Here is a 24,066-nt window from a genome sequence, read left to right on the forward strand (position 1 = left end):
TCAAAGTTACAAAACATCATCCATGGGGAAAGACGAACATGATTTGGTCAATGGACAACTTTTTAAAAATTAGATATTTAATTATTACCAATTAATTGATTTGATATTAAAAATATAGATCCTTTTGCTTAATTATTATTAAGTTTCAATAAGATTTTTTTAGTAATTTATAAATTTTAAAATTGTTTTTAAAAGAAAAAAAAAAAGAGGGTATTTTTCAAAAGTCTAAACAAAAAGAGGGTATTTTTCCACATTTACTCTTTTAGTAAATTATACAAAAATAATGATATTTTGAATATTATTACATTCAAATTTAATTGTTTGGGCCCTATTTTATTTATTTTTCTCGAAAAAGACTTTAGTTTCTACCAAATATTTTCATTTTATGGGCCTTTTTACCAAAAAAAAAAAAAAAACCTTTAAAAAAAAAAAATTGTGGTGCCCCAAGCCACCGCTTAGGTGGCCTGTCCTGCGGGCCGGCCCTGACTCTAAAACTCTTTCACTTTTTGCTTGTTTTTATTTATTGTCTTTTCGTTTATTATTGCTTTTCTTTTGGGAAAATTGTTAAAAATACTCCTTTTGGTGTGCTTCTTTTCAAAAATGCCCTTTTTAGATGTCCATTTTAAAAAATGCCCCTTTTAAATCTGAAATTTTTATAAAGTTTTATTAGGTTTATAAGGTACTTATGGATTGTAACTACTACTTGAAGACTTGATCCAAGTATTTATAAGGTTTTATAAGGTGTTTTTAAAGGTTTTACAAGTTATTTTAAAGGATTTTTAAGGTTTTTCAAAGGTTTTACAAGATATTTTAAAGGTTTTTAAAGGTATTTAAAATGCATTTATAAGGTATTTATAAAGTATTTATAAGATTTTAGATACATAGAAATGTTGTTTGTGTATGTTTTAATAATATTACATATATATTTGGGTAAATCTTATATTTTTAAGAGCATATTTTATAAGATTTTAAAAAAGAGGTATTTTTGAAAAGTGGCATTTTTGCAGAAGCCCCTTACTAACAATAGGTCAAAAAAAAAAATTTTAGCCCTAAAACTTATAAATATATTGGGCCTCATTTTATTTTTCGTGTAGGACCTCACAAATGCTCGGACCGGCACTGTTTAGAGTTTCTTCCGAGAGCAATAGATGAGTTCATAATATCTTAGATCATTTTGAGCATATGCTTTCTTGACTTATTATCAATCTTAGCTCTTTGCATCTCCAAGTGAAGAGCAATCTGCATCTGCTCCATCTCTCTTTGAGCCTTCAACATCGCAGCCAGCTCTGAATTCGCCGAGCTCCTTCCTCTGTTCACTCCATTTCCACTACTTCCTCCTTCTCCTCCTCTTCCTCTTCCTCTTCCTCCTTTCTCTGGCTTTTCCTCTTCTTCAGCAACACATGAATGTAAATGAGCACCGTAGTCACATTTCTGGCAATAGTACAACCACAGATTATGCGGCATAGTTTCATTGCAAACATCGCAGGTAAATATATGATCATTTGGGCAAGGAGCACTGTAGATCAAAGCGAGCGGGTGCGCGTGCTCGTCATGCTTCATGGTCTCAGGCATAGACACACATCCAACATGAACATCGTACTGGCAGATAGAACAGTTGTAAGTGAAGCCCGATCCATACTCACCGCATGCGTCACATGTATACGTGGAATGATTATTCTGAGGGGAATAGAGGAGGATCAAAGGGTGATCAGGGTGAGACTTGTGACGGATCTCACGTGGGAGATCGAAACATGACTTGTGCAAGAAGTAATCACACTCTGACTTTGTGCACTTGAAATAGGCACCGATTAGGTCTAGGTCGCAACCAGAGCAGATGATCTCGTCTTCAACTTGGGCTTTGTGACCGCGTAAAGGATGGTTGTGGCTCGGGTGTCTCACTGAAGGGCGGGTAGCCATTAGAGGTAATATTCTTGATTTGGGTATGAGGTCTAATTCTATGTAAAAGGCTTTCAAACTATTTATAGTGAAAATAAAAGAAGACTTTTAATAAAAATGAGCAATATAAGAGAGTTTACTTTTTGGGTAGAATAGTTTTGTGTTTTGGTTTGACTAACCAAGTTTTTTTTTTTGGTTTTAATATTAAGATTTGACTAACCAAGTAGCTTGTCTTTAACGATATTGGAACAACAATGTCACACTCTATATGAATATTAGAATATATGGACATGGTTCAGATTGGGATTCAAATTAAAGAGGTGGATAATTGCAAAATAACGATTCAAAGTCTCAAATTATCCTTTGACAAAAAAAAGGTCTCAAACTATCATTATCGAGTTGGCTAAAAATTCAATAACGTTGACATAGTGAATGATGTGAAGGTCAAATATCACGCTGGGTCTCTAATGTATATAGTCGAGAGAAATAATTGACAGAAACTCTACGACCAAACTTTGTTTTTAAAAGAGAAGCTAATGCGTGTAATTAATTTCGCGGGAACTTTTCGTGACTATTTTCATCAGTTCATTGATTATCTTTTTTTTTGATAAAGAGTTCATTGGGCTTTACAATGCATGGGATGGGTTATGAGACATTCTCGTTGGAGAGGCGGTATGTTATATATTCAGACTATAAGCTGCATGTATCTTTCAAATAATGTTCATGCTACTACAAAATTCAAGCCCAAGAAGCATCACCAAATCATAATTAATCTTCATCCAATTTGTTCCTCTTGCATTTACCAATTCGAGCACTCCATATGGTCTAAAGACTTAAATTAATTAGCTGAAAATTTATTTCCCATAGCACATATATTTTTATTTTATAGTTTGCTTAGATTTACATTATGTATATAATTATTTACAATTCTGATTTCGACCTGGGCCACCATAATAAAAATAAACTCCCCATATCTTAGCATAGCCAGACCTGATGTTATAACAACTCTCTTGCGTCATATAAGAATAACCTTCTTTAGGTTTATTATGAATATCATGTTCATCAATTATCTCAAGATTCTTGAAATAACTAGCTTTTTGATATCCCTCCTCTGCAAAATGTCCACTCCCCATTCGCGTCGTCGTGTGAAGTGAACCATCTTTAAAGTTTATTATTTCACCTCCCCACTGAATTTCGGTCGCACCATCTTTTAGATGGTTGAACAATATGGAAGGCCAATATCCGACAAATTCATGGTCATTAAATTTTAACCACCAATTCCCTGTATGTGGATCCTATAATAACACAACACATTTAATTATAGTTTAAAATACCATAAGAGTATACTTATCTAAATTATATGGTTAAAAATAGTCTTAATTATACAAACCTTCCATATAGTTGTGGGAATGTGGTATTGTTGACCATTCAAGGTGGAAACATTACTAACGGCTGCACCTAGGGCAAAGTTTTGGCTGACAGGAACAAATCCTGGACAATCAAGATTGTAACAGCCTGAGTGGTACCCATCCGCCTATTTCCATATTATTACCCGACAACACACAAAACAAATGTTTTATAAATACATATTTGGTCAAAATAAAAAGAAATCAAAATAATACTAAGAACATTAACTTACAGTCCAAAAAATAAAGTATCTTGGGTTGTCATCGCCGTAACGATCTTGATACACCTAAAAGAATAGGAGATTGGAGATAATGAAAGACAATTATATAAATATGTATGAAAATGTAGCCGTAAGAAGAAGAAGAAAACCTGCCAACCAGCTTCAACGCTATTAACTTCAGAAAACGGACCAGCCATAACCCACATTTGTGCTAGGCTAAACTCTTTTGGTGTTTGTACATAAGGTTTCCAAACATTTATATCCGCATGGGCTCCATGAAACTTTCCTTTCGCTTGGATTTGGGCGTACTGTATATATACACACACAAACACATATAATATACATATATATACACTTACATCAACAAGTAAATCAATCATGACTTTTCAAATTCTTATTGAATTATACTATATATATGTACGCACCTCATGTATGGAGTTACTAGTTGATGCTTTAGTATGATTTATTATGTTTGGATTCTTTTTGTCGTATCTTTGCATATATTTGGTTCGTAAAATTTCTTTTCTTCTCGTTCTTCTGATCGGAATACTGTTTTCGGGACATTTCCCGTTAACTGTCCATAGTTGAGTCACAACACTTTGTTTCTCTCTCTCTGAAGATTCATTATTTTGACCTTTAGGGTAAGAACTTGGTTTCATCTATGACACACCAATGTTAGAAAAAAATATCAAATTAAACATAAGAAAGGCTAGCCCAAGAGCAGTTAATCCAACCAATTAAAACAATGTTTTAGAGTATTATTGACCTGATTTTGAATATAGTGTTAAGATTATCAACGATTTGTATAATTATTTCTGGTATAATCTAATGAGAGTTTTGGATCTAATAAGATTATAAAGCAAAAGTATAGAACTTTATGTTAAAAATTATAATTATAAGAGAACTAATTAAGAACCTGAATTGTGTAGTTTTTGAATAAAGGATGATCATAAATTGGATGATTATTCATATGAACGCAGTCTATTATATCTCCATCTGGACTCTGTATAAAGATTATCAAATATACACGAATTAAAATTTAATGAGAAAAATTGATAGGTGTAATTATTTTTGTGTGAACCAACAATTTCATTAACCTTGATAGATTTAAGAGCAGGTTTGTTGAGTTTCTTTAAGATTTTTTCTACTTTTGCATCACGAGTATTAGAAAACTCACTACCAGAAACTATGGCCGCTACGATCAGAATGCTGAGCACAAAACGAGCAATCATCATTCGATTGATTATTTAAGACTAAGAGTATCCAATTTTTTTTTTTAAGTTCTTTTTTTTCTTTGGCTAAGCAGATGATTAAGGTGAGTGGCTGAGTGCCTTATATATATATCCACAATGAAGAAAAATTATGCAAAACAAAAGTTAAGAAATAGTAAGAAAGTTATACTTCAAAACTTTTTATTCATTAGAGAAAGACTCTTAATTTAAAGCAAATTAAAGTGTATTTAATTTGTTCCTTGAAATAGCTTAATTCATTTTTGACTAAATAAATTGTATATGGACATGTCAAAAATCAATTAAGCTATTTCAAGGAACAAATTAAATTTTGATGTGAGTTTTATTATTTTCATTAAAAAAAAGACAGTTTTTTATAAAAATGAGAAAAAAATTATATACAGAAAAATACAGTTTTAAATGATTTTATAGAGAAAGGTTGGGTTTTATTTTTGAATTCTTCCATTAAAATAGAAAGTTTAATTATTTTCAGATTTACCCAGATTTGATTTCGTCTTAGTTTATTTTCCTGGTTTTGAATTTGATTTGTTAATTTATTTTTAAAATGTGTTTTTGTTTTAATGAAACGAAAACTGTCAAAATTTAATCAAAACCGGTTTCAGATTAGTTTTTAATCTTGTTGTTGAAATATAATTGTCAAATCTCTCGACGTTTGGAGTTTTGATAGTTATTTCATAGTTTTAGTTTTGATGTCAACTTGATTTTCATTTTACCATTATACATGTACATGAAATCAGATTTTTGTGAACATAGTTCTTTTTTTGCCAAAGATTAGACAATTATATCTTCTTGAATTATGGCAAAATAATGTATAACACAATTAAATTTAGAGAGCGGTATGCTATCTATGTATAACACATTGAAAGCGTCTGCTATCTATTGATATTATGAACTGAGGCGGTATTATGCTATCTATTCAAACTATGAGATGCATATATTTAGCTAACAATGTCCATGCTACTCTAAACTTCAAGTCCAAGAAAGCATCACCAAAACTTCATTCAACTTGTTCATTTTGCATTTACCCATGATTTCAAGGCTCATTGTTTGTAAATTACAAATTATGCATGTGATTGTTTCGTAACTTTCTTCAGATTCACATCTTTAACGGTTTCTATCATTCATGGCTCATGCTAAACAAAAAGAGTAAATTTGGAAAAATACCCTATTTTTGTTTACACTTTTGAAAAATACCTTTTCTTTACTAAAATTTACTTAAACTTAATAACAATTAATCAAAATATCTATATTTTAAATAGAAAATAAATTTTTTGATAAGAATGTTTTTTATATAACTAACAATTCCAAAAATTTACTATCATAAATATTTTTTTAAATAATGCATAACAACATTCTACCATATTAAGTCATGATTTTTGTTAAGTCATGTGTTATTTTTTAAAACAAAAAAAAAAATCAAAGAGAATTATATATTGAATTGAAGCAAAGTTTTGTGAAATGTTGAGTTGAAAAATGTGTTTGGAGTGTTGGAGATTTTTACTTTATATAACATGACAAATATTAAGTGGTAGATTTTATAAATTTTTAGATATTATCTTGTTAAATTTTAATATGTAAAATTGATAAACTATATTAGTGTTAAATATATATATATATATATATATAAATTTAATTAAAATTATTTTGAATTTAGATTTTTTTTCCTTTCCCTAAATTTCAAATTTAGTTATTTATTAAAAATATAGCTTTAAATTTAAATTAATACCAAATTGTCATTTTATATATAAAAGACTGTAGTTTTCATGAAAAATAAAAAGAAAAGGTAATTTTCAAAGTATAACTTAAAAATAGGGTAGTTTTCAAAATAACCCAAACAAAAATCGCTACAATCATATTCCGATAAGGTTGATCAGTCTACCAAATTAACTTTATTGAGTTATTAGAAGTATTGTGAATCTCTTCAGACTCACGTGCAGGCTCTCGAAACAAATAGCTAACCAGACGATCGAAGTACATAAATCCACAAGCATAACTTGGTCATTTTTTATTTTTTGGCCAAAATAACTTGGTCAAACCGTCGCATAATCATAATTTTTGGAGTAATTTTTTTTTGTAACCATCTATCTATTTTCTGAAGACCAATTACGATTCATTATCAAAAAAAAAAAAAAAAAATTGATTTGAGTTTTGTTATCTTCGCTATTAGTTTAAAGAAAATCGGTAACACGATTTAGTTTTCCCTCCAATCCAATTATAGGCAAACCATTAAACTATTTCCCACTTTTAGTTAGATCATCTAACTATACCTATAAACAAAAACAAATTAGGGAACTAATAATCAGCAGAATTGTTTAAAATCTTACCTACGACGGATCATACATATTTATTAATGTATATATAGGCCTTGAATGGTTGATCGGTAAACTTCAGACTAGACTAAAATCGAACCAATTCGTTTTGTTTTACCACTCACATAATTGTCTGATATATTCTGGGCTAACTCTATACCAATAAAATACATGTTAATATACAATGAAACATTAATTACATATGTATCTTATTTCTTTTGGTTTGCAATAAAGGTGAAGCGTATTATAATATAGTGTTTAACGTATTAAAATGTTGATACGCATGGGGATGTGTCTTTAGTCAAGTGGTTAAATCTATTTGACTCCGTCTTTTTTACCGGAGTTCGACTCCAGTAAGTCACGTTACCCCACGTAATATGGATTGGCTATAGATCGGGCTTTGTCGATCCAAAAATGTAAAAAAAAAAAAAAAAAATGTTGATACGCATTGTCCAATATGTAACATACTTACGAACATTCAAAGCCTTAATCACGTTTTAAAAACGAGAATGACGAAAAGTTGGTCCAACACTCCAACTACTTGCATATAACATATAACTAATATCAAGCATTAAATAATGGAATGACGTGTTGACAAACAAATATTTATCAATTCAATTTGCGTAACCATAATATAATTCAATAGGACTCTTAATTGTGGATTACAAATTTTACACAAACGTTGAATATTCTTACATAGATGACTGCGTGTGGTTCTACTTCGATGACTTCTACGTTGACTTTTGCTGTTTTAGGTAGAGAAGGAAAATTACCTGCCACCTTTTTTACTATAATTAAATAAACTAAATAATAATAATCTTTAAAAAAAAACTTTATTTTATTATTTTTTCAGGAAAAATAAATTGACTTCAAAGTTCATCATCATACAAAGGAGAAAACTTTGGAGCTTTCTCACTTTCTTTACTTCACGATCCTTCTTTTGCCTAATTTCTCGGTTTCATTTACAAAATTCTCATTTTGATTCTTTCTTACTCTTTAGCTAGAGAAGATTTATACTGGGTTTTGAGTATTTCTCGGAAAGTTTCGTTTTTTTTTTTTCTGGGAAAGTTTCCGAGATCTCGGCGGAGTACTTTTTTTTACGACGAACCAGTATGGTTTGGTACTCAAGCTGTAGAATTTTGTTTCTGGGTCTGATTATTTTGTTAGCTTCGAGCTGGGTTTTGGAAAGATGCGAAGGATTTGGTGAATTTGGGTTTGAATTTCATCATCGTTTCTCCGATCAGGTTGTTGGGGTTTTACCTGGAGATGGTTTACCTAATCGAGATTCTTCTAAGTATTATAGAGTGATGGCTCATCGTGATCGGTTAATCAGAGGTCGTCGACTTGCAAACGAAGATCAATCACTTGTTACTTTCTCTGACGGCAACGAAACTATTCGTGTTGATGCCCTAGGATTGTAAGGTTTTCTAAATTCGTTGTCAATTACTGATTTTGAGCTTGAAGTTAGTTTCAAGTTTAATTTTTTTATGGAGGCGTGAATTGTTTATGAGAGAGTTAAGGTTTGGAGATGTTTGTGCTGACTTGTTTGGTTGATGTTTTGTAACAGTTTGCATTACGCTAATGTGACGGTTGGGACGCCGTCTGATTGGTTTCTGGTTGCTTTAGATACTGGAAGTGACTTGTTTTGGTTGCCCTGTGACTGCACCAATTGTGTTCGTGAACTGAAAGCGCCTGGTGGCTCGGTAATGTTAATTATTGCTTATAGTATGATGCTTGCTGATGTATCTTTTGTTCTCTTGAGTTTTTGGTCTAGATTGTGAAGAACTTTATGGGTTTGTTTTAAGTCAGGGTTTAGCTGTGGTATAAAGATCAATTATTGCATAGAATCTGACTTTGGGCAACTCTTAAATACAGTGAGATTGACACTAGACTTATCGAGGATGCTTCTATGTTTTCAAAGCTAATAATTTTGTGTAAGAAAATTTTAGTGAACAAGATATTCTTGTGCTTAGATTTTACGTTATTGACATTTTTTTGTGTTGTATCTTAAGAAATTTTTTATATCTGCGAGTTTTTGGGTTCCTTATATAGGTTTTTCCTTTTTTTGTTGACCAGAGTTTGGACCTCAATATTTATAGCCCTAATGCTTCATCGACAAGTACTAAAGTTCCTTGTAATAGCACATTATGTACAAGAGGTGATCGATGCGCTTCCCCTGAAAGTAATTGCCCATACCAGATCCGGTATCTTTCTAATGGTACCTCGTCTACCGGAGTCTTGGTGGAGGATGTACTTCACTTAGTTTCAAATGACAAAAGTTCCAAAGCTATTCCAGCTCGAGTTACTTTGGGGTAAGTAATTTCTTCCTTACAGACTTCCGAGTATGTGATATAATAAAAGTATAAAACTATTTGATGTTTCTTGAACCATCTATTATGTTTCAAGCCTAAACCTTTGGGTTTTCATCTTAAAAATCTTTCTGTGCTAGAGCAGATGTGGTCAAGTTCAGACTGGTGTATTCCATGATGGTGCTGCTCCAAATGGTCTTTTCGGGCTTGGGTTGGAAGACATATCTGTTCCTAGCGTACTAGCAAAGGAAGGAATTGCAGCTAACTCATTCTCAATGTGTTTTGGGAACGATGGAGCTGGTAGGATCAGTTTTGGAGATAAAGGTAGCGTAGACCAACGAGAAACGCCATTGGGAGTAACATTATATAATGTCCACCATGTGTTCGACGAAATGTCTGAACGAGTTCTAATGTTACTCCCAATTGCAGTTAATCTTCAATAAGACACTGTGCTTATGTCAATCTATCAAATTTCGTAACCTACATTCAACGAAAATGAAAAAATCTGACATTTGAATGAAGATCGACTAACCTCATTATCGGATAATTGTTATTCTTCAGGAAAAGCAGTTTATTTCATCATGTAGAAGAAGAAATCCAGACTATGGATCTTCAGAATTCCCCTCAGAATGCCCCTGTAGCTCATGGTGCCTCATCTAGCAGCCTAGCCATACAGCCATCAGAGGTTGTTCCTGTTGCTCATGGTGCTTCAGCTAGCAGCCTTACCATACAGCCATCAGAGGATGTTCCTCTTCGAACTAAGTATGGACGGGTGGTAATTCAGCCATCTAGGCTCGAGCAAAGTGGCAAGAAACCCAAAAAGAAGAAGAACAACAGGAAGAAATAAAGCGTCTGCTTCAGTTTAGCATCTGAATCAGCCATCTAGGTTCCTCAGTTCTTCCGACTGTCAAAATTTATCAAACTCTTTTGTTCCTCTGTTATTTATTTCAGCAACTTATGCTTCTAAATGTTAGACTTCAGATTTGCTTGTATTTTGAATTTTATGATAATATTTTCTTCGGAAAAATTCCCTAAAAAAGCCCCACTTATTTAATATTTGCCAGAAAACTACCTAAACTTTTTTCGTTGCCAGAAAAATACACAAACTAATTTGGGTTGGAAATAAAAAATACGATCTAATTTTTTTTTCCGATTACCTCCCTTCGCCGTAACGGCCGTCAACGACGTTAACGAAATCATCAAACGTTTTTAATTTTATTTACGAAAAATTCTAGAAAAAACCCAACTTATTTAATATTTGCCAAAACAATACCTGAACTTTTTTTCTTTGCCAGAAAAATATACAGATCAATTTAAAGTTGAAATAAAAAGCACGACCTATTTTTTGTTCCAATTTTACCCACTTTATTGTAACAGTTATCAATATGTTAACCAAATAGTAAATACCGTTATTTTCTCATTTTCTTTGCACATGATAAATAAGAATGGCTAAAAAACCGATGTTATCTCCTTATAAAATCAAAATCGATATAATACTTATATTAAATCCTAGTTTTAACATACAACATCTATCTATATCTGATGCGAACAACAATAAATTGAAGAAATTAAGAAGAACCTTCGGCTAACAAAGTGGGTAAAATTTCTTTAATTTACTATTGCTCACATATGATAGATTGTTGAAAAAAGCATTAGCAATTTAGAAAAAGTTACACACTAATAACATGATTTTAGTTGATTTTACTGAAGAACTGAAGGTTTTAGAGGATTTCTTTAATATGTCAAGTTTTTTTAGGAATTTTTCTTAAACAAAATTAAAAGCATTTGACGATTTGGTTGGAGAAATCCTTAAAAAAAAAACAGATAGTGTTTTTTATTTCCAAGTTAAATTAGTCTGGGTATTTTTATGACAACAACAAAGTTCATGTATTTTTTGGCAAATATTAAATAAGTCGGGGATTTTTTTAGGAATTTTTCCGTAAATAAAATTAACAGCGTTTGACGATTTGGATAACGCTGCTAACGGCCGTTACGGCGAAGGGAGGAAATCGGAAAAAAAAATTAGTTAGTGTTTTTTATTTCCAATCCAAATTAGTTTGTGTATTGTTCTGACAACGAAAAAAGTTTAGGTAGTTTTCTGGCAAATATTAAATAAGTGGGGCTTTTTTAGGGAATTTTCCCTATTTTCTTCAGCATCCTAATTCTTTTAAAATAATGTTTTGACCTCATAGGATTTTAGTATTGATTATGTAAGTGTGGATGACGTAATCATCGTAATCCGTAATCTAATAACCAGCGTAATCGTGCGTGATGGCGTAATCATCGTAACCGCGTTCTTCAAAACTGTGTGGAGTGATAGTGGGCATTCGGTTCGGGGTAATATTATTATCTAAGTGGATGGCGTAATTTCTGTAATCCGTAATCTGAATAATCAGCGTGCGTAATCTTCAAAACTGTGTGGAGTGATAGTGGGCATTCGGTTCAGGGTAATATTATTATCTAAGTGGATGGCGTAATTCCCGTAATCCGTAATCTGAATAATCAGCGTGCGTAATGGCGTAATCATCGTAACCGCTCAATCGTAACAACAATTCTACAAAACATTGATCCCACTATTTGTTACTCTCAAGTTGAACGTATATACATAAAACCCAACAAACCAAGAGAAAAATGCATAAAAAAAAATGTCACATTCTATATACACTATAAGAGTTAACAAGATATAGCAACATACTTGAGTGACAAGAACCACTTGAGGAACCAAAAAGACACTGAAGCAGGGTGAAGGCTTGCAAAACAGGTAGGCATAGCTACGAAGAAGCATGATGGCAATAAGAGTCTTGCCAGAACCAGTCTCCAAGAAGAAAATAGTGTTCTGCTTGATAGCTTTCTCAAGTGCCTCTACCTGGTAACGAGTAATAGAGCATCATCATATATACAAGATGTAAGGCTTGAGATAGAGATAAATTATGATAAAGAGCACCATATTACATATGATAACACAGAATATCATAGTTTCTTATATCTCATTAGAGCAGAGTAAAACAGAGCTCCTTTTCTTATCTAGCCGGGTCTCTTAGGTGGCAAATCCTGATTGGGTATAATAAAAGGAGTGAAGGTTCACCTCTAGGGGTTAACCCAAGAATTGTCCATTAATATAATAATTTTTTTTGTTATCTTTAACATACATTAATAATATTATAAAGATTTATAAAAAAACGGTCTATGACGCCAAACCCACACTTTTGTTTGGGAAATGGTTTGTGACTAGAATTAAAGGAAGAATAAGAGATCATGAATTGTCATGAATCTAATAAACAATTTTCTTTTTATTTATAAAATCTGCTCACAGATCGATCACACGAGACAGCTTCTGGATCCGGTTTAGCAAGAAATCCCCTTGCTTGATTGTTGCCTGGTAAAGTGTATTCTTTGCATCAGGACGGTTAGTCTCCACAACACCTGCAACATTGTCTATCTTGCAGTGAAGCTTCCCAGCAGCAATGAAGCGTGACAGCTCCCTGGATAACCATAAACATTGAAGCCGGTTTAAGATATTTTATTTTATACAGAAAGACGGGGTAAACTAAAAGATACTAAAGAATGTAAATTGAGTGTTCGCCAGTGTGCTTACTGATCAATGAAATCCACGGAAACGCCAAAGGCTTTTGCCATCGCTTCAACTGTCACACTCTTGTAAGATTCCAAAAACTGGGAGTACACCACCGTTCTGACTTCCCTCATGTAGAACCGGAAATGCGGGTACAGGTAATGGTCAAGCTTTATCTGCTCCGCCATTCCAGCTGAGAGAACATACCCCCAATAATGGAGTTAGTAAACACGCAAAGAAAAACCAAACAACATGCATGCGGAAATATTACATATGGTCCTTGTAATGAACTCACCAAATGCTGAGAAAAACGCCTTGTACTGGCACTCATACCAGGAGTTCAGAAACTCAGAAAGGAACGGAATCTTTCCAAGCACGGTTAAGATCTCAGGTGCATCAACGACCTGTCAAATTAATAACACTTTATCATTTTCTCAAAAAAATTTACATCCCCGGAAAGGAATTTCAACAAACAACAACGATTTATATCATTTGAATAAGTCTGACATTTACTAAATTTAGAAAGCTCGAAGTAGAGGACTGAGCCATTGACAAATACCTTTTGCTTAAGAGAAACTCTGTCCAAAGTTATGATGCTTGTCAGGACGGTGTAGAATATTAAGGTCTCATATGGAAAAATTTCATATGTTGTGAAGGTTGATATAGAATCTAGAAATAAGCTGGCAGCCTTATTGAAGTTTCTGGTGGCCATGCAGTACAAGCCTTCATAGACCTTTAGTCGATTTTTCCTCTCCCAGTCACCACCCTCTTCAAACAATCTGGCAAGAGAGAACACAATGTGTTAGATCAACGTTTTCAGTTGTGCTATGTATCAAAAGTAGTCGCAATGCAGCCAAAAAGCCAAATTGACACTTACTTTTTTGCTTTGTCAATGTTCTTTGATACCAGATCAAAGTCCATGTAGAAGAAAGCAAGCTGCAATGTATAGAATACTAAATCCATTTTTTGACTAACAGAAATAGTTTTTCCTTCAGTGAGTAATAGCTGCTCCAGGGCTTTCTCCTAGGTTCACAACGCAAGAATTTAATGACCAGGGAAGTTCTCTGAAGTGCACAATTTTATTAACTTTGACATGCTCACATACCTTATCACTAATCCTGATGAAATACAGAGCCTTAGCAAGATGAGCTTCATGGACTTCACTTTCACCCAAATTTTCTTCTGCATATGCAATCCTAAACAAAGGAGAAGAAAAGGAATATGTCAGAGAACAACAACAATACCAATGATAGAGCACAATATTAGTCAGTGGTTATCTTCAACAGAATACTTACTTCTCGTCGAGCTTTTTGAGCTCCTCCTCGTTATCGGCACTAGAGCTGTCAAATAACATGAATTGACTTCATGAACAAAAAACGAGATTAGAACAAAGTGTTAGCAAATTATAGTTTTCAAACAAGTAAACTAAACTGCAGCAAACTTATCACGTAGACAATCAAAACACTTATCAAAACAAGTACTCTTCAGACTCTAGCTTTAGCAATAATTTAAGTAACAAACATTTATAAATGCTTAGTAACTACTTAGTACTGACTAGTCAAATATTATCCAACACATTCATAATTAACAGAAACACAAACAATCACCAACACATTCATAATTAAAAGAAACACAAAGCCATTTATGATACACAAAGCATTCAAACTGCAGATAAATCAGACACAACCTCTTTTTAAGCTTAGAAAATAGCAGCTAAATCAATGACCAACACATTCTCAGATTCTATTACTTGGAACATTAAAGCAATACGTCAGATATTTTAGATTCAAATTCGGATAATTACTGCAATTGGGAGTAACATTATATAATGTCCACCATGTGTTCGACGAAATGTCTGAACGAGTTCTAATGTTACTCCCAATTGCAGTTAATCTTCAATAAGACACTGTGCTTATGTCAATCTATCAAATTTCGTAACCTACATTCAACGAAAATGAAAAAATCTGACATTTGAATGAAGATCGACTAACCTCATTATCGGACCCAAACTTCCCTTTCGACTTAAAATTGTCGATTCGAAGAACACTTATACCGGATCTCCGATCTTCTCCGTCAATCGACTCAGAATTCGTCTCACTCTGTTGCTGGGACCCCCTCTCTGCTCGTCTCAAGTATCTCTCAAACCCTCGATTTTGCCCCGACAAAGAGAAGGAAGAACCCTAAATCGTGACTAAAAACCCCCCAAATTATAAAACGACGTCGTTCTGTCTTGTTGTCAAATGAGAATCCACCTAGACCAAAACGCAGTCGTTTAAAATGATCACGTGTCGTCCTCGTCAGCATCCGTTAACGGAACAGTAACACCGTCACACGATTTGAGGGATCCTACCGGAGTAGAATAATTTGTGATGAAAATTCAAATTAAATTGAAGTTCATGAGGGTTTAAACACAGACAAAAATTCTGTGTATGAAAACGATAAAATAACTTAGTTCAGGGTGGAATAGGCCGTTTTCCCATTTTTGTTTACACTTTTGAAAATTAACTTTTCTTTACTAAAATTTACTTAAACTTAATAACAATTAATCAAAATATCTGTATTTTAAATAGAAAATAAATTTATTGATAAGAATGTTTTTTATATAACTAACAATTCCAAAAATTTACTATCATAAATATTTTTTTTAAATAATGCATAACAACATTCTACCGATATTAAGTCATGATTTTTGTTAAGTCATGTGTTATTTTTTAAAACAAAAAAAAATCAAAGAGAATTATATATTGAATTGAAGCAAAGTTTTGTGAAATGTTGAGTTGAAAAATGTGTTTGGAGTGTTGGAGATTTTTACTTTATATAACATGACAAATATTAAGTGGTAGATTTTATAATTTTTTAGATATTATCTTGTTAAATTTTAATATGTAAAATTGATAAACTATATTAGTGTTAAATATATGGGAAATTGTTAAAAATGCCCCTTTTGGTGTGCCTATTTTCAAAAATGCCCCTTTTAGATGTCCATTTTCAAAAATACCCTTTTTTAAATCTAAAATTTTTATAAAGTTTTATTAGGTTGATAAGGTACTTATGGATTGTAACTACTACTTGAAGACTCGATCCAAGTATTTATAATGTTTTATAAGGTGTTTTTAAAGGTTTTACAAGTTATTTTAAAGGATTTTTAAGGTTTTTCAAAGGTTTTACAAAATATTTTAAAGGTTTTTAAAGGTATTTAAAATGTATTTATAAGATATTTATAAAGTATTTATAAGATTTTAGATACATAGAAATGTAGTTTGTGTATGTTTTAATAATGTTACATACATATTTGGGTAAATCTTATATTTTTAAGAACATTTTTTATAAGGTTTTAAAGAAGGGGCATTTTTGAAAAGTGTCATTGAAAAAGGGGCATTTTTGCAAAAGCCCCTAAATATATATATATATATAAAATTTAATTAAAATTATTTTGAATTTAGTTTTTTTTTTCCTTTCCCTAAATTTCAAATTTAGTTATTTATTAAAAATATAGCTTTAAATTTAAATTAATACCAAATTGTCATTTTATATATAAAAGACTGTAGTTTTCATGAAAAATAAAAAAGAAAAGGTAATTTTCAAAGTATAACTTAAAAATAGGGTAGTTTTCAAAATAACCCAAACATAAATCGCTACAATCATATTCTGATAAGGTTGATCAGTCTACCAAATTAACTTTATTGAGTTATTAGAAGTATTGTGAATCTCTTCAGACTCACGTGCAGGCTCTCGAAACAAATAGCTAACCAGACGATCGAAGTACATAAATCCACAAGCATAACTTGGTCATTTTTTATTTTTTGGCCAAAATAACTTGGTCAAACCGTCGCACAATCATAATTTTTGGAGTAATTTTTTTTTGTAACCATCTATCTATTTTCTGAAAACCAATTACGATTCATTATAAAAAAAAAAAAAAAAAAAATTGATTTGAGTTTTGTTATCTTCGCTATTATTTTAAAGAAAATCGGTAACACGATTTAGTTTTCCCTCCAATCCAATTATAGGCAAACCATTAAACTATTTTCCACTTTTAGTTAGATCATCTAACTATACCTATAAACAAAAACAAATTAGGGAACTAATAATCAGCAGAATTGTTTAAAATCTTACCAACGACGGATCATACATATTTATTAATGTATATATAGGCCTTGAATGGTTGATCGGTAAACTTCAGACTAGACTAAAATCGAACCAATTCGTTTTGTTTTACCACTCACATAATTATCTGATATATTCTGGGCTAACTCTATACCAATAAAATACATGTTAATATACAATGAAACATTAATTACATATGTATCTTATTTCTTTTGGTTTGCAATAAAGGTGAAGCGTATTATAATATAGAATTTAACGTATTAAAATGTTGATACGCATGGGGATGTGTCTTTAGTCAAGTGGTTAAATCTATTTGACTCCGTCTTTTTTACCGGAGTTCGACTCCAGTAAGTCACGTTACCCCACGTAATATGGATTGGCAATAGATCGGGCTTTGTCGATCCAAAAATGTAAAAAAAAAAAAAAAAAATGTTGATACGCATTGTCCAATATGTAACATACTTACGAACATTCAAAGCCTTAATCACGTTTTAAAAACGAGAATGACGAAAAGTTGGTCCAACACTCCAACTACTTGCATATAACATATAACTAATATCAAGCATTAAATAATGGAATGACGTGTTGACAAACAAATATTTATCAATTCAATTTGCGTAACCATAATATAATTCAATAGGACTCTTAATTGTGGATTACAAATTTTACACAAACGTTGAATATTCTTACATAGATGACTGCGTGTGGTTCTACTTCGATGACTTCTACGTTGACTTTTGCTGTTTTAGGTAGAGAAGGAAAATTACCTGCCACCTTTTTTACTATAATTAAATAAACTAAATAATAATAATCTTTAAAAAAAAACTTTATTTTATTATTTTTTCAGGAAAAATAAATTGACTTCAAAGTTCATCATCATACTCAAACAGCTTTTGTATCTGAGCGACTGATTTCTGATAATATCTCAATTGCTCATGAAATGGTTCATGCTCTTAGGACTCACCCGGTTATCTCTTCTGAGTTTATGGCCATTAAGACAGACATGTCCAAAGCCTTTGATAGACTGGAATGGAGTTATCTTCAAGGTTTGCTAACTGCTTTAGGGTTTCACCAAAAATGGATTAATTGGATAATGTTCTGCGTTTCTTCTGTTACTTATTCAACAGTAATCAATGATCAACCGTTTGGTATGGTAGTGCCTCAGCGTGGACTGCGTCAAGGAGACCCCATATCTCCTTTTCTATTTGCTTTGTGCACTGAAGGACTATCTCACCTGTTGAACCGAGCTGAAAGAGAAGGATCTATTCAAGGAATTCAATTTTCTCCAAATGGACCAGCAATTCATCATCTTCTATTTGCGGATGACAGTCTTTTCAGCTGTAAAGCCTCTGTGGAGCAAGCAACTTCACTTCAGCATATTCTGGACTCTTATGGAGCTATGACTGGTCAAAGGATTAATTTGAACAAATCTTCAATTACCTTTGGTTCCAAAATCAACATTCAGGTGCAGCAATCAATCAAATCCCTGACAGGCATTCACAATGAAGGAGGAACAGGTACATATCTTGGACTCCCTGAGTGTTTTAGTGGTTCTAAAGTTCAAATGTTAGACTACATCTTTCAAAGATTGAAGACTAAGCTATCTGGCTGGTTTGAACGCACTTTATCACTCGGAGGAAAAGAAGTTCTCCTTAAAGCAATTGCAATGGCTCTTCCTGTTTATGCCATGTCTTGCTTTAAGCTGCCAAAAACAACATGTGAAAAAATTACTGCAGCAATGTCTAATTTCTGGTGGAATTCATTGGAACATAAAAAAAAAACTCACTGGATAAGTTGGGAAAAACTTTGCTTAAACAAGGAACAAGGTGGCTTGGGGTTTAAAGATCTACAATGCTTTAATCAGGCCCTATTAGCAAAACAAGTCTGGAGAATTTTGAAGCATCCTAATTGCTTATTTGCTAGAGTTATGAAGAGTAGATATTTTGAAGATTCTGATATCCTCTCTGCAAATTTGGGTTCACGGCCTTCATACATTTGGCGAAGTATTATTCATGGCCGTCAACTGCTTCTTCCAGGTCTCAGAAAAATGATTGGAAATGGTAACTCTTCACTTGTATGGATTGATCCCTGGCTGTTTGATGCGAGAATGCGGGTTCCCTTCATGATGAACATCTTTGTAGATCTAAACCTTAAGGTATCAGCCCTAATTGACTTTCAGGAAAGAGCATGGAATTTACAAAGATTGCAGGAATTATTTTATCCCAGAGATGTGAACCTCATACTTCTCAATAAACCTGTGACAACTAAAGATGATTTTTGGTGTTGGATGCATAATAGGAGTGGGGACTACTCAGTTAAATCTGGTTATTGGTTAGCTAACCAATTACACAATTCTGACCTTATTGCAGCTGCTGAGGCAAAACCCTCCTTAAATGATTTAAAGGTCCAGGTTTGGTCATTACACACTTCTCCAAAAATAAAATGCTTTATTTGGAGAGCTTTGAGTGGTGCTATTGCTGTAGCAGATAAGTTAGAAATGAGAGGAATGAGCTACGATTTGAGATGTCAATTTTGTGGCTGGAATAAGGAGTCTACTAACCATGTTCTTTTCCAGTGTTCTATTGCGCGTCAGGTTTGGGCATTATCTGACTTTCCCTGTCCACCTGGTGGTTTTGAATCTCACTCTGAATACACCAACTTTCAGTATCTGCTTACATTGGCTCAGAATCCAGACATACCAGATCACATTCGTCGGAGCTTTCCATGGACACTTTGGTACTTATGGAAGAATAGAAATGGGTTCTGCTTTGAAGGTAAACTTGTTGTACCAATAGAATTGGTTTTGAAAATTAAAGATGAAGCATCACAATGGATTAATGCTCAAATCCTCGGCTCCAAATATACAAGATCAAAAATTTTTGATAGAGGCAAGCATTCAAAGACATGGTCTAAACCCCCAGCTCCATGGGTTAAATGCAACATTGGAATGTCTTGGTCAAAGCGAAATCACATTGGTGGTTTCTCATGGGTTTTAAGAGATGAGAATGGTGTAGTTTTGCTACATAGTAGACGTTGCTTCTCCAACATTGTCTCTCTGACAGAAGCTAAATTTCACAGCATCTTATGGGCTATTGATAGTATGATTAGTCACAAATACAACTTTGTGATCTTTGCATCTGAAGCCACTGACATGGTAAACACTATCAATAAACCTCAAGACTGGCCTTCTCTACAATATTTTGGTGCTGAACTCAACAGGAAGTTAGCTTCAATTCAGAACTGGAGAATCGAAAATGCAGACACTGAATCAAACAAAGGAGCTTCACTTATTGCTCACAGTGTCATTCAAGGCAATCGATATCAGTCTTATGTGGCAACAGGTTTTCCCTTTTGGCTTAAATCTCTCTTTGATTCAGAAGGTCAGGTTGTTTTTTGAGACTTTTGTTATAACCTGCAACTCCTTTGATTCAGCAGGTTATTCTATCCTTATCATCTTCCCTTTTAATGATTATTTTCTTCTTGTAATCGTTGTCAGTTTATGCTTTTGATCAACTGAACCTTTTTAGTCATGTTTTAGTTTGTAATATGTCTGGTTGTAATGGCTCTCATACTGGCTTTGATACTGACTTATGATATAAAACAGACACTCTTGCGACAAAAAAAAAAAGTTCATCATCATACAAAGGAGAAAACTTTGGAGCTTTCTCACTTTCTTTACTTCACGATCCTTCTTTTGCCTAATTTCTCGGTTTCATTTACAAAATTCTCATTTTGATTCTTTCTTACTCTTTAGCTAGAGAAGATTTATACTGGGTTTTGAGTATTTCTCGGAAAGTTTCGTTTTTTTTTTTTCTGGGAAAGTTTCCGAGATCTCGGCGGAGTACTTTTTTTTACGACGAACCAGTATGGTTTGGTACTCAAGCTGTAGAATTTTGTTTCTGGGTCTGATTATTTTGTTAGCTTCGAGCTGGGTTTTGGAAAGATGCGAAGGATTTGGTGAATTTGGGTTTGAATTTCATCATCGTTTCTCCGATCAGGTTGTTGGGGTTTTACCTGGAGATGGTTTACCTAATCGAGATTCTTCTAAGTATTATAGAGTGATGGCTCATCGTGATCGGTTAATCAGAGGTCGTCGACTTGCAAACGAAGATCAATCACTTGTTACTTTCTCTGACGGCAACGAAACTATTCGTGTTGATGCCCTAGGATTGTAAGGTTTTCTAAATTCGTTGTCAATTACTGATTTTGAGCTTGAAGTTAGTTTCAAGTTTAATTTTTTTATGGAGGCGTGAATTGTTTATGAGAGAGTTAAGGTTTGGAGATGTTTGTGCTGACTTGTTTGGTTGATGTTTTGTAACAGTTTGCATTACGCTAATGTGACGGTTGGGACGCCGTCTGATTGGTTTCTGGTTGCTTTAGATACTGGAAGTGACTTGTTTTGGTTGCCCTGTGACTGCACCAATTGTGTTCGTGAACTGAAAGCGCCTGGTGGCTCGGTAATGTTAATTATTGCTTATAGTATGATGCTTGCTGATGTATCTTTTGTTCTCTTGAGTTTTTGGTCTAGATTGTGAAGAACTTTATGGGTTTGTTTTAAGTCAGGGTTTAGCTGTGGTATAAAGATCAATTATTGCATAGAATCTGACTTTGGGCAACTCTTAAATACAGTGAGATTGACACTAGACTTATCGAGGATGCTTCTATGTTTTCAAAGCTAATAATTTTGTGTAAGAAAATTTTAGTGAACAAGATATTCTTGTGCTTAGATTTTACGTTATTGACATTTTTTTGTGTTGTATCTTAAGAAATTTTTTATATCTGCGAGTTTTTGGGTTCCTTATATAGGTTTTTCCTTTTTTTGTTGACCAGAGTTTGGACCTCAATATTTATAGCCCTAATGCTTCATCGACAAGTACTAAAGTTCCTTGTAATAGCACATTATGTACAAGAGGTGATCGATGCGCTTCCCCTGAAAGTAATTGCCCATACCAGATCCGGTATCTTTCTAATGGTACCTCGTCTACCGGAGTCTTGGTGGAGGATGTACTTCACTTAGTTTCAAATGACAAAAGTTCCAAAGCTATTCCAGCTCGAGTTACTTTGGGGTAAGTAATTTCTTCCTTACAGACTTCCGAGTATGTGATATAATAAAAGTATAAAACTATTTGATGTTTCTTGAACCATCTATTATGTTTCAAGCCTAAACCTTTGGGTTTTCATCTTAAAAATCTTTCTGTGCTAGAGCAGATGTGGTCAAGTTCAGACTGGTGTATTCCATGATGGTGCAGCTCCAAATGGTCTTTTCGGGCTTGGGTTGGAAGACATATCGGTTCCTAGCGTACTAGCAAAGGAAGGAATTGCAGCTAACTCATTCTCAATGTGTTTTGGGAACGATGGAGCTGGTAGGATCAGTTTTGGAGATAAAGGTAGCGTAGACCAACGAGAAACGCCATTGAACATAAGACAACCACAGTAAGCAAGCCGTTGAATCATATCTTCTTTCTGTTTAACCGAACTTGTCTATCTCCTTGAATATACTTCCAGTTGTTTCTTCTAACTACTATATTGTTTTCCTGTTAATCAGTCCTACTTACAATATCACCGTTACTAAAATAAGCGTTGAAGGAAATACCGGCGATCTTGAATTTGATGCTGTTTTCGACTCTGGAACCTCGTTCACTTATCTGACTGATGCAGCTTACACCCTTATTTCAGAAAGCGTAAGTCTTCATCTATATTGTAATATGATCTTGGTTTGGTATTACATGGCTTAGTAACCAATATGATTTTGCAGTTTAATTCTCTAGCTCTGGACAAACGTTATCAAACAACTGATTCCGAGTTACCTTTTGAGTACTGTTATGCATTAAGGTTGCCTCTTTACTCTAGTCACCATCACTCTGATTTTCTCTAAAACCTTACTAAATTTTTTGGATCTATCTATGCGCAGTCCAAACAAAGACAGCTTCCAGTATCCAGCTGTGAATCTGACAATGAAAGGTGGGAGCTCATATCCCGTTTATCACCCGTTAGTAGTAATCCCCATGAAGGTTAGTTAGGCCTCTGTTATATTACTGCGCACCTCTGTTCTGTCGCTGCTATTACTTAAGCTCTCTCCTATTGATGATTTCAGGACACCGATGTCTACTGTTTAGCCATCTTGAAGATAGAAGACATTAGCATCATTGGACGTAAGTATCAATTTTGGAAAACTCAACCAAAAAATGTTGTCTCACATAACTTAAAATGCAAGATTTTTATCGGATTTCTTCGTTATTACAATTTGCAGAGAACTTCATGACTGGCTATCGTGTTGTCTTTGATCGTGAGAAACTGATTCTGGGGTGGAAAGAATCTGATTGTGAGTTCCTTATCAACTGTTCTTCTTTGTAGAGCATAGTTTGATCAAGAACACTAAGATTTTATTCTTCTTTCTAATCTGACTTTATATTCATGGCTAAAGGTTACACGGGTGAGACCTCGGCTCGGACGCTTCCATCGAACCGTTCCTCCTCCTCGGCTAGACCGCCAGCTTCTTCGTTTGATCCAGAGGCCACGAACATACCATCTCAAAGACCAAATACGTCGACTTCTTCTGCTGCTTATTCTCTCTCTATCTCACTTTCATTGTTCTTCTTCTCAATTTTGGCCATCCTTTAATTATTACACGTATATATTTAGCCATCTGCTATACACGAATTTGTATTCTTTAGAAGATAATTGGGTTCAATCACCAAAAAATATTGCACACTACAGTTGTATTTTTTTTTTCTATGTTGTATATGATATTTAATTTTTAACAATTATATATTAGTTATTTGGTGAAGTTTTGTTGTAGATTTTGTATGGGTTTATGATGTAAATAACTAAATATACAGATCAATAAAGAAAATAATAATTTATCGTATTCTAGTCTTAATTACTACTAGATACAGGATCCGCGCCTTTCGCGGAAGGAGGTTGATGGTCATAATTTTCTATATAAATAAAGAAATTGTTTAATCTTTTTTGATAACCCAGTGTCCAGACCACACTG

General features: G+C 33.4%; 5 protein-coding genes across 7 annotated transcripts; 2 read left to right on the forward strand and 3 right to left on the reverse strand.

The window, feature by feature from the left end:
* Window positions 1-1,032: 1,032 nt before the first annotated feature.
* LOC110229745 lies at window positions 1,033-2,106 on the reverse strand. Its single transcript, XM_021030545.1, has one exon. The coding sequence runs from the start codon at window positions 1,915-1,917 to the stop codon at window positions 1,165-1,167; it is 753 nt and encodes a 250-aa protein (XP_020886204.1). The 5' UTR covers window positions 1,918-2,106; the 3' UTR covers window positions 1,033-1,164.
* A 635-nt stretch (window positions 2,107-2,741) lies between these two features.
* On the reverse strand, window positions 2,742-4,969 carry LOC9320148. Its single transcript, XM_002886081.2, has 7 exons — window positions 4,621-4,969; window positions 4,440-4,526; window positions 3,949-4,182; window positions 3,673-3,831; window positions 3,536-3,589; window positions 3,287-3,430; window positions 2,742-3,191 (listed from the first exon to the last, which is right to left on the reverse strand). The coding sequence occupies exons 1-7, from the start codon at window positions 4,756-4,758 to the stop codon at window positions 2,814-2,816; spliced, it is 1,194 nt and encodes a 397-aa protein (XP_002886127.1). The 5' UTR covers window positions 4,759-4,969; the 3' UTR covers window positions 2,742-2,813.
* Window positions 4,970-7,952: 2,983 nt separating this feature from the next.
* On the forward strand, window positions 7,953-14,942 carry LOC110229744 (aspartyl protease family protein 1-like). Of its 3 annotated transcripts, none has more exons than XM_021030543.1 (5): window positions 7,953-8,499; window positions 8,650-8,785; window positions 9,159-9,394; window positions 9,537-9,752; window positions 14,783-14,942. In XM_021030543.1, exons 1-5 carry the CDS (start codon window positions 8,195-8,197, stop codon window positions 14,862-14,864), a joined length of 975 nt encoding a protein of 324 aa, XP_020886202.1. In that variant the 5' UTR covers window positions 7,953-8,194; the 3' UTR covers window positions 14,865-14,942. The 3 variants fall into 3 exon arrangements, with proteins under 3 accessions (XP_020886202.1, XP_020886201.1, XP_020886203.1); XM_021030544.1 differs by lacking the exon at window positions 14,783-14,942 and adding an exon at window positions 9,953-10,430 and having other exon boundaries at window positions 7,954-8,499; window positions 9,537-9,715; XM_021030542.1 differs by lacking the exon at window positions 14,783-14,942 and having other exon boundaries at window positions 9,537-9,912.
* LOC110229743 (26S proteasome non-ATPase regulatory subunit 6 homolog) lies at window positions 12,540-15,135 on the reverse strand. The gene is made up of 8 exons (XM_021030541.1): window positions 14,954-15,135; window positions 14,258-14,323; window positions 14,068-14,158; window positions 13,840-13,985; window positions 13,522-13,741; window positions 13,258-13,366; window positions 12,987-13,155; window positions 12,540-12,873 (listed from the first exon to the last, which is right to left on the reverse strand). The coding sequence occupies exons 1-8, from the start codon at window positions 14,956-14,958 to the stop codon at window positions 12,699-12,701; spliced, it is 981 nt and encodes a 326-aa protein (XP_020886200.1). The 5' UTR covers window positions 14,959-15,135; the 3' UTR covers window positions 12,540-12,698.
* A 5,582-nt stretch (window positions 15,136-20,717) lies between these two features.
* On the forward strand, window positions 20,718-23,869 carry LOC9322194 (aspartyl protease family protein 1). The gene is made up of 10 exons (XM_021030546.1): window positions 20,718-21,240; window positions 21,391-21,526; window positions 21,900-22,135; window positions 22,278-22,502; window positions 22,615-22,750; window positions 22,825-22,901; window positions 22,981-23,080; window positions 23,164-23,221; window positions 23,320-23,391; window positions 23,494-23,869. The coding sequence occupies exons 1-10, from the start codon at window positions 20,936-20,938 to the stop codon at window positions 23,688-23,690; spliced, it is 1,542 nt and encodes a 513-aa protein (XP_020886205.1). The 5' UTR covers window positions 20,718-20,935; the 3' UTR covers window positions 23,691-23,869.
* The last annotated feature ends 197 nt before the right edge of the window (window positions 23,870-24,066 follow it).

This window comes from Arabidopsis lyrata (genome assembly GCF_000004255.2).
Source record: "Arabidopsis lyrata subsp. lyrata unplaced genomic scaffold ARALYscaffold_3, whole genome shotgun sequence".
NCBI lineage: Eukaryota > Viridiplantae > Streptophyta > Magnoliopsida > Brassicales > Brassicaceae > Arabidopsis > Arabidopsis lyrata.

Excerpts from the sequence above, each read along its gene's own strand:
- LOC110229743 (XM_021030541.1), bottom strand. Across the intron at positions 14,159-14,257 it reads CTCAAAAAGCTCGACGAGAA|GATTGCATATGCAGAAGAAA; the intron begins GTAAGTATTCTG and ends TCCTTTGTTTAG. Across the intron at positions 13,367-13,521 it reads GAGTTTCTCTTAAGCAAAAG|GTCGTTGATGCACCTGAGAT; the intron begins GTATTTGTCAAT and ends TTAATTTGACAG.
- LOC9322194 (XM_021030546.1), top strand. The coding sequence starts at position 20,936 with ATGGTTTGGTACTCAAGCTGTAGAATTTTGTTTCTGGGTCTGATTATT. Across the intron at positions 21,527-21,899 it reads TGAAAGCGCCTGGTGGCTCG|AGTTTGGACCTCAATATTTA; the intron begins GTAATGTTAATT and ends TTTGTTGACCAG. Across the intron at positions 22,503-22,614 it reads TTGAACATAAGACAACCACA|TCCTACTTACAATATCACCG; the intron begins GTAAGCAAGCCG and ends CCTGTTAATCAG.
- LOC110229745 (XM_021030545.1), bottom strand. The coding sequence starts at position 1,917 with ATGGCTACCCGCCCTTCAGTGAGACACCCGAGCCACAACCATCCTTTA.
- LOC9320148 (XM_002886081.2), bottom strand. The coding sequence starts at position 4,758 with ATGATGATTGCTCGTTTTGTGCTCAGCATTCTGATCGTAGCGGCCATA. Across the intron at positions 3,832-3,948 it reads CTAGTAACTCCATACATGAG|TACGCCCAAATCCAAGCGAA; the intron begins GTGCGTACATAT and ends GTATATATACAG. Across the intron at positions 3,192-3,286 it reads TTCCCACAACTATATGGAAG|GATCCACATACAGGGAATTG; the intron begins GTTTGTATAATT and ends GTGTTATTATAG.
- LOC110229744 (XM_021030543.1), top strand. The coding sequence starts at position 8,195 with ATGGTTTGGTACTCAAGCTGTAGAATTTTGTTTCTGGGTCTGATTATT. Across the intron at positions 8,786-9,158 it reads TGAAAGCGCCTGGTGGCTCG|AGTTTGGACCTCAATATTTA; the intron begins GTAATGTTAATT and ends TTTGTTGACCAG. Across the intron at positions 9,753-14,782 it reads GAAACGCCATTGGGAGTAAC|ATTATATAATGTCCACCATG; the intron begins ATTATATAATGT and ends ATTGGGAGTAAC.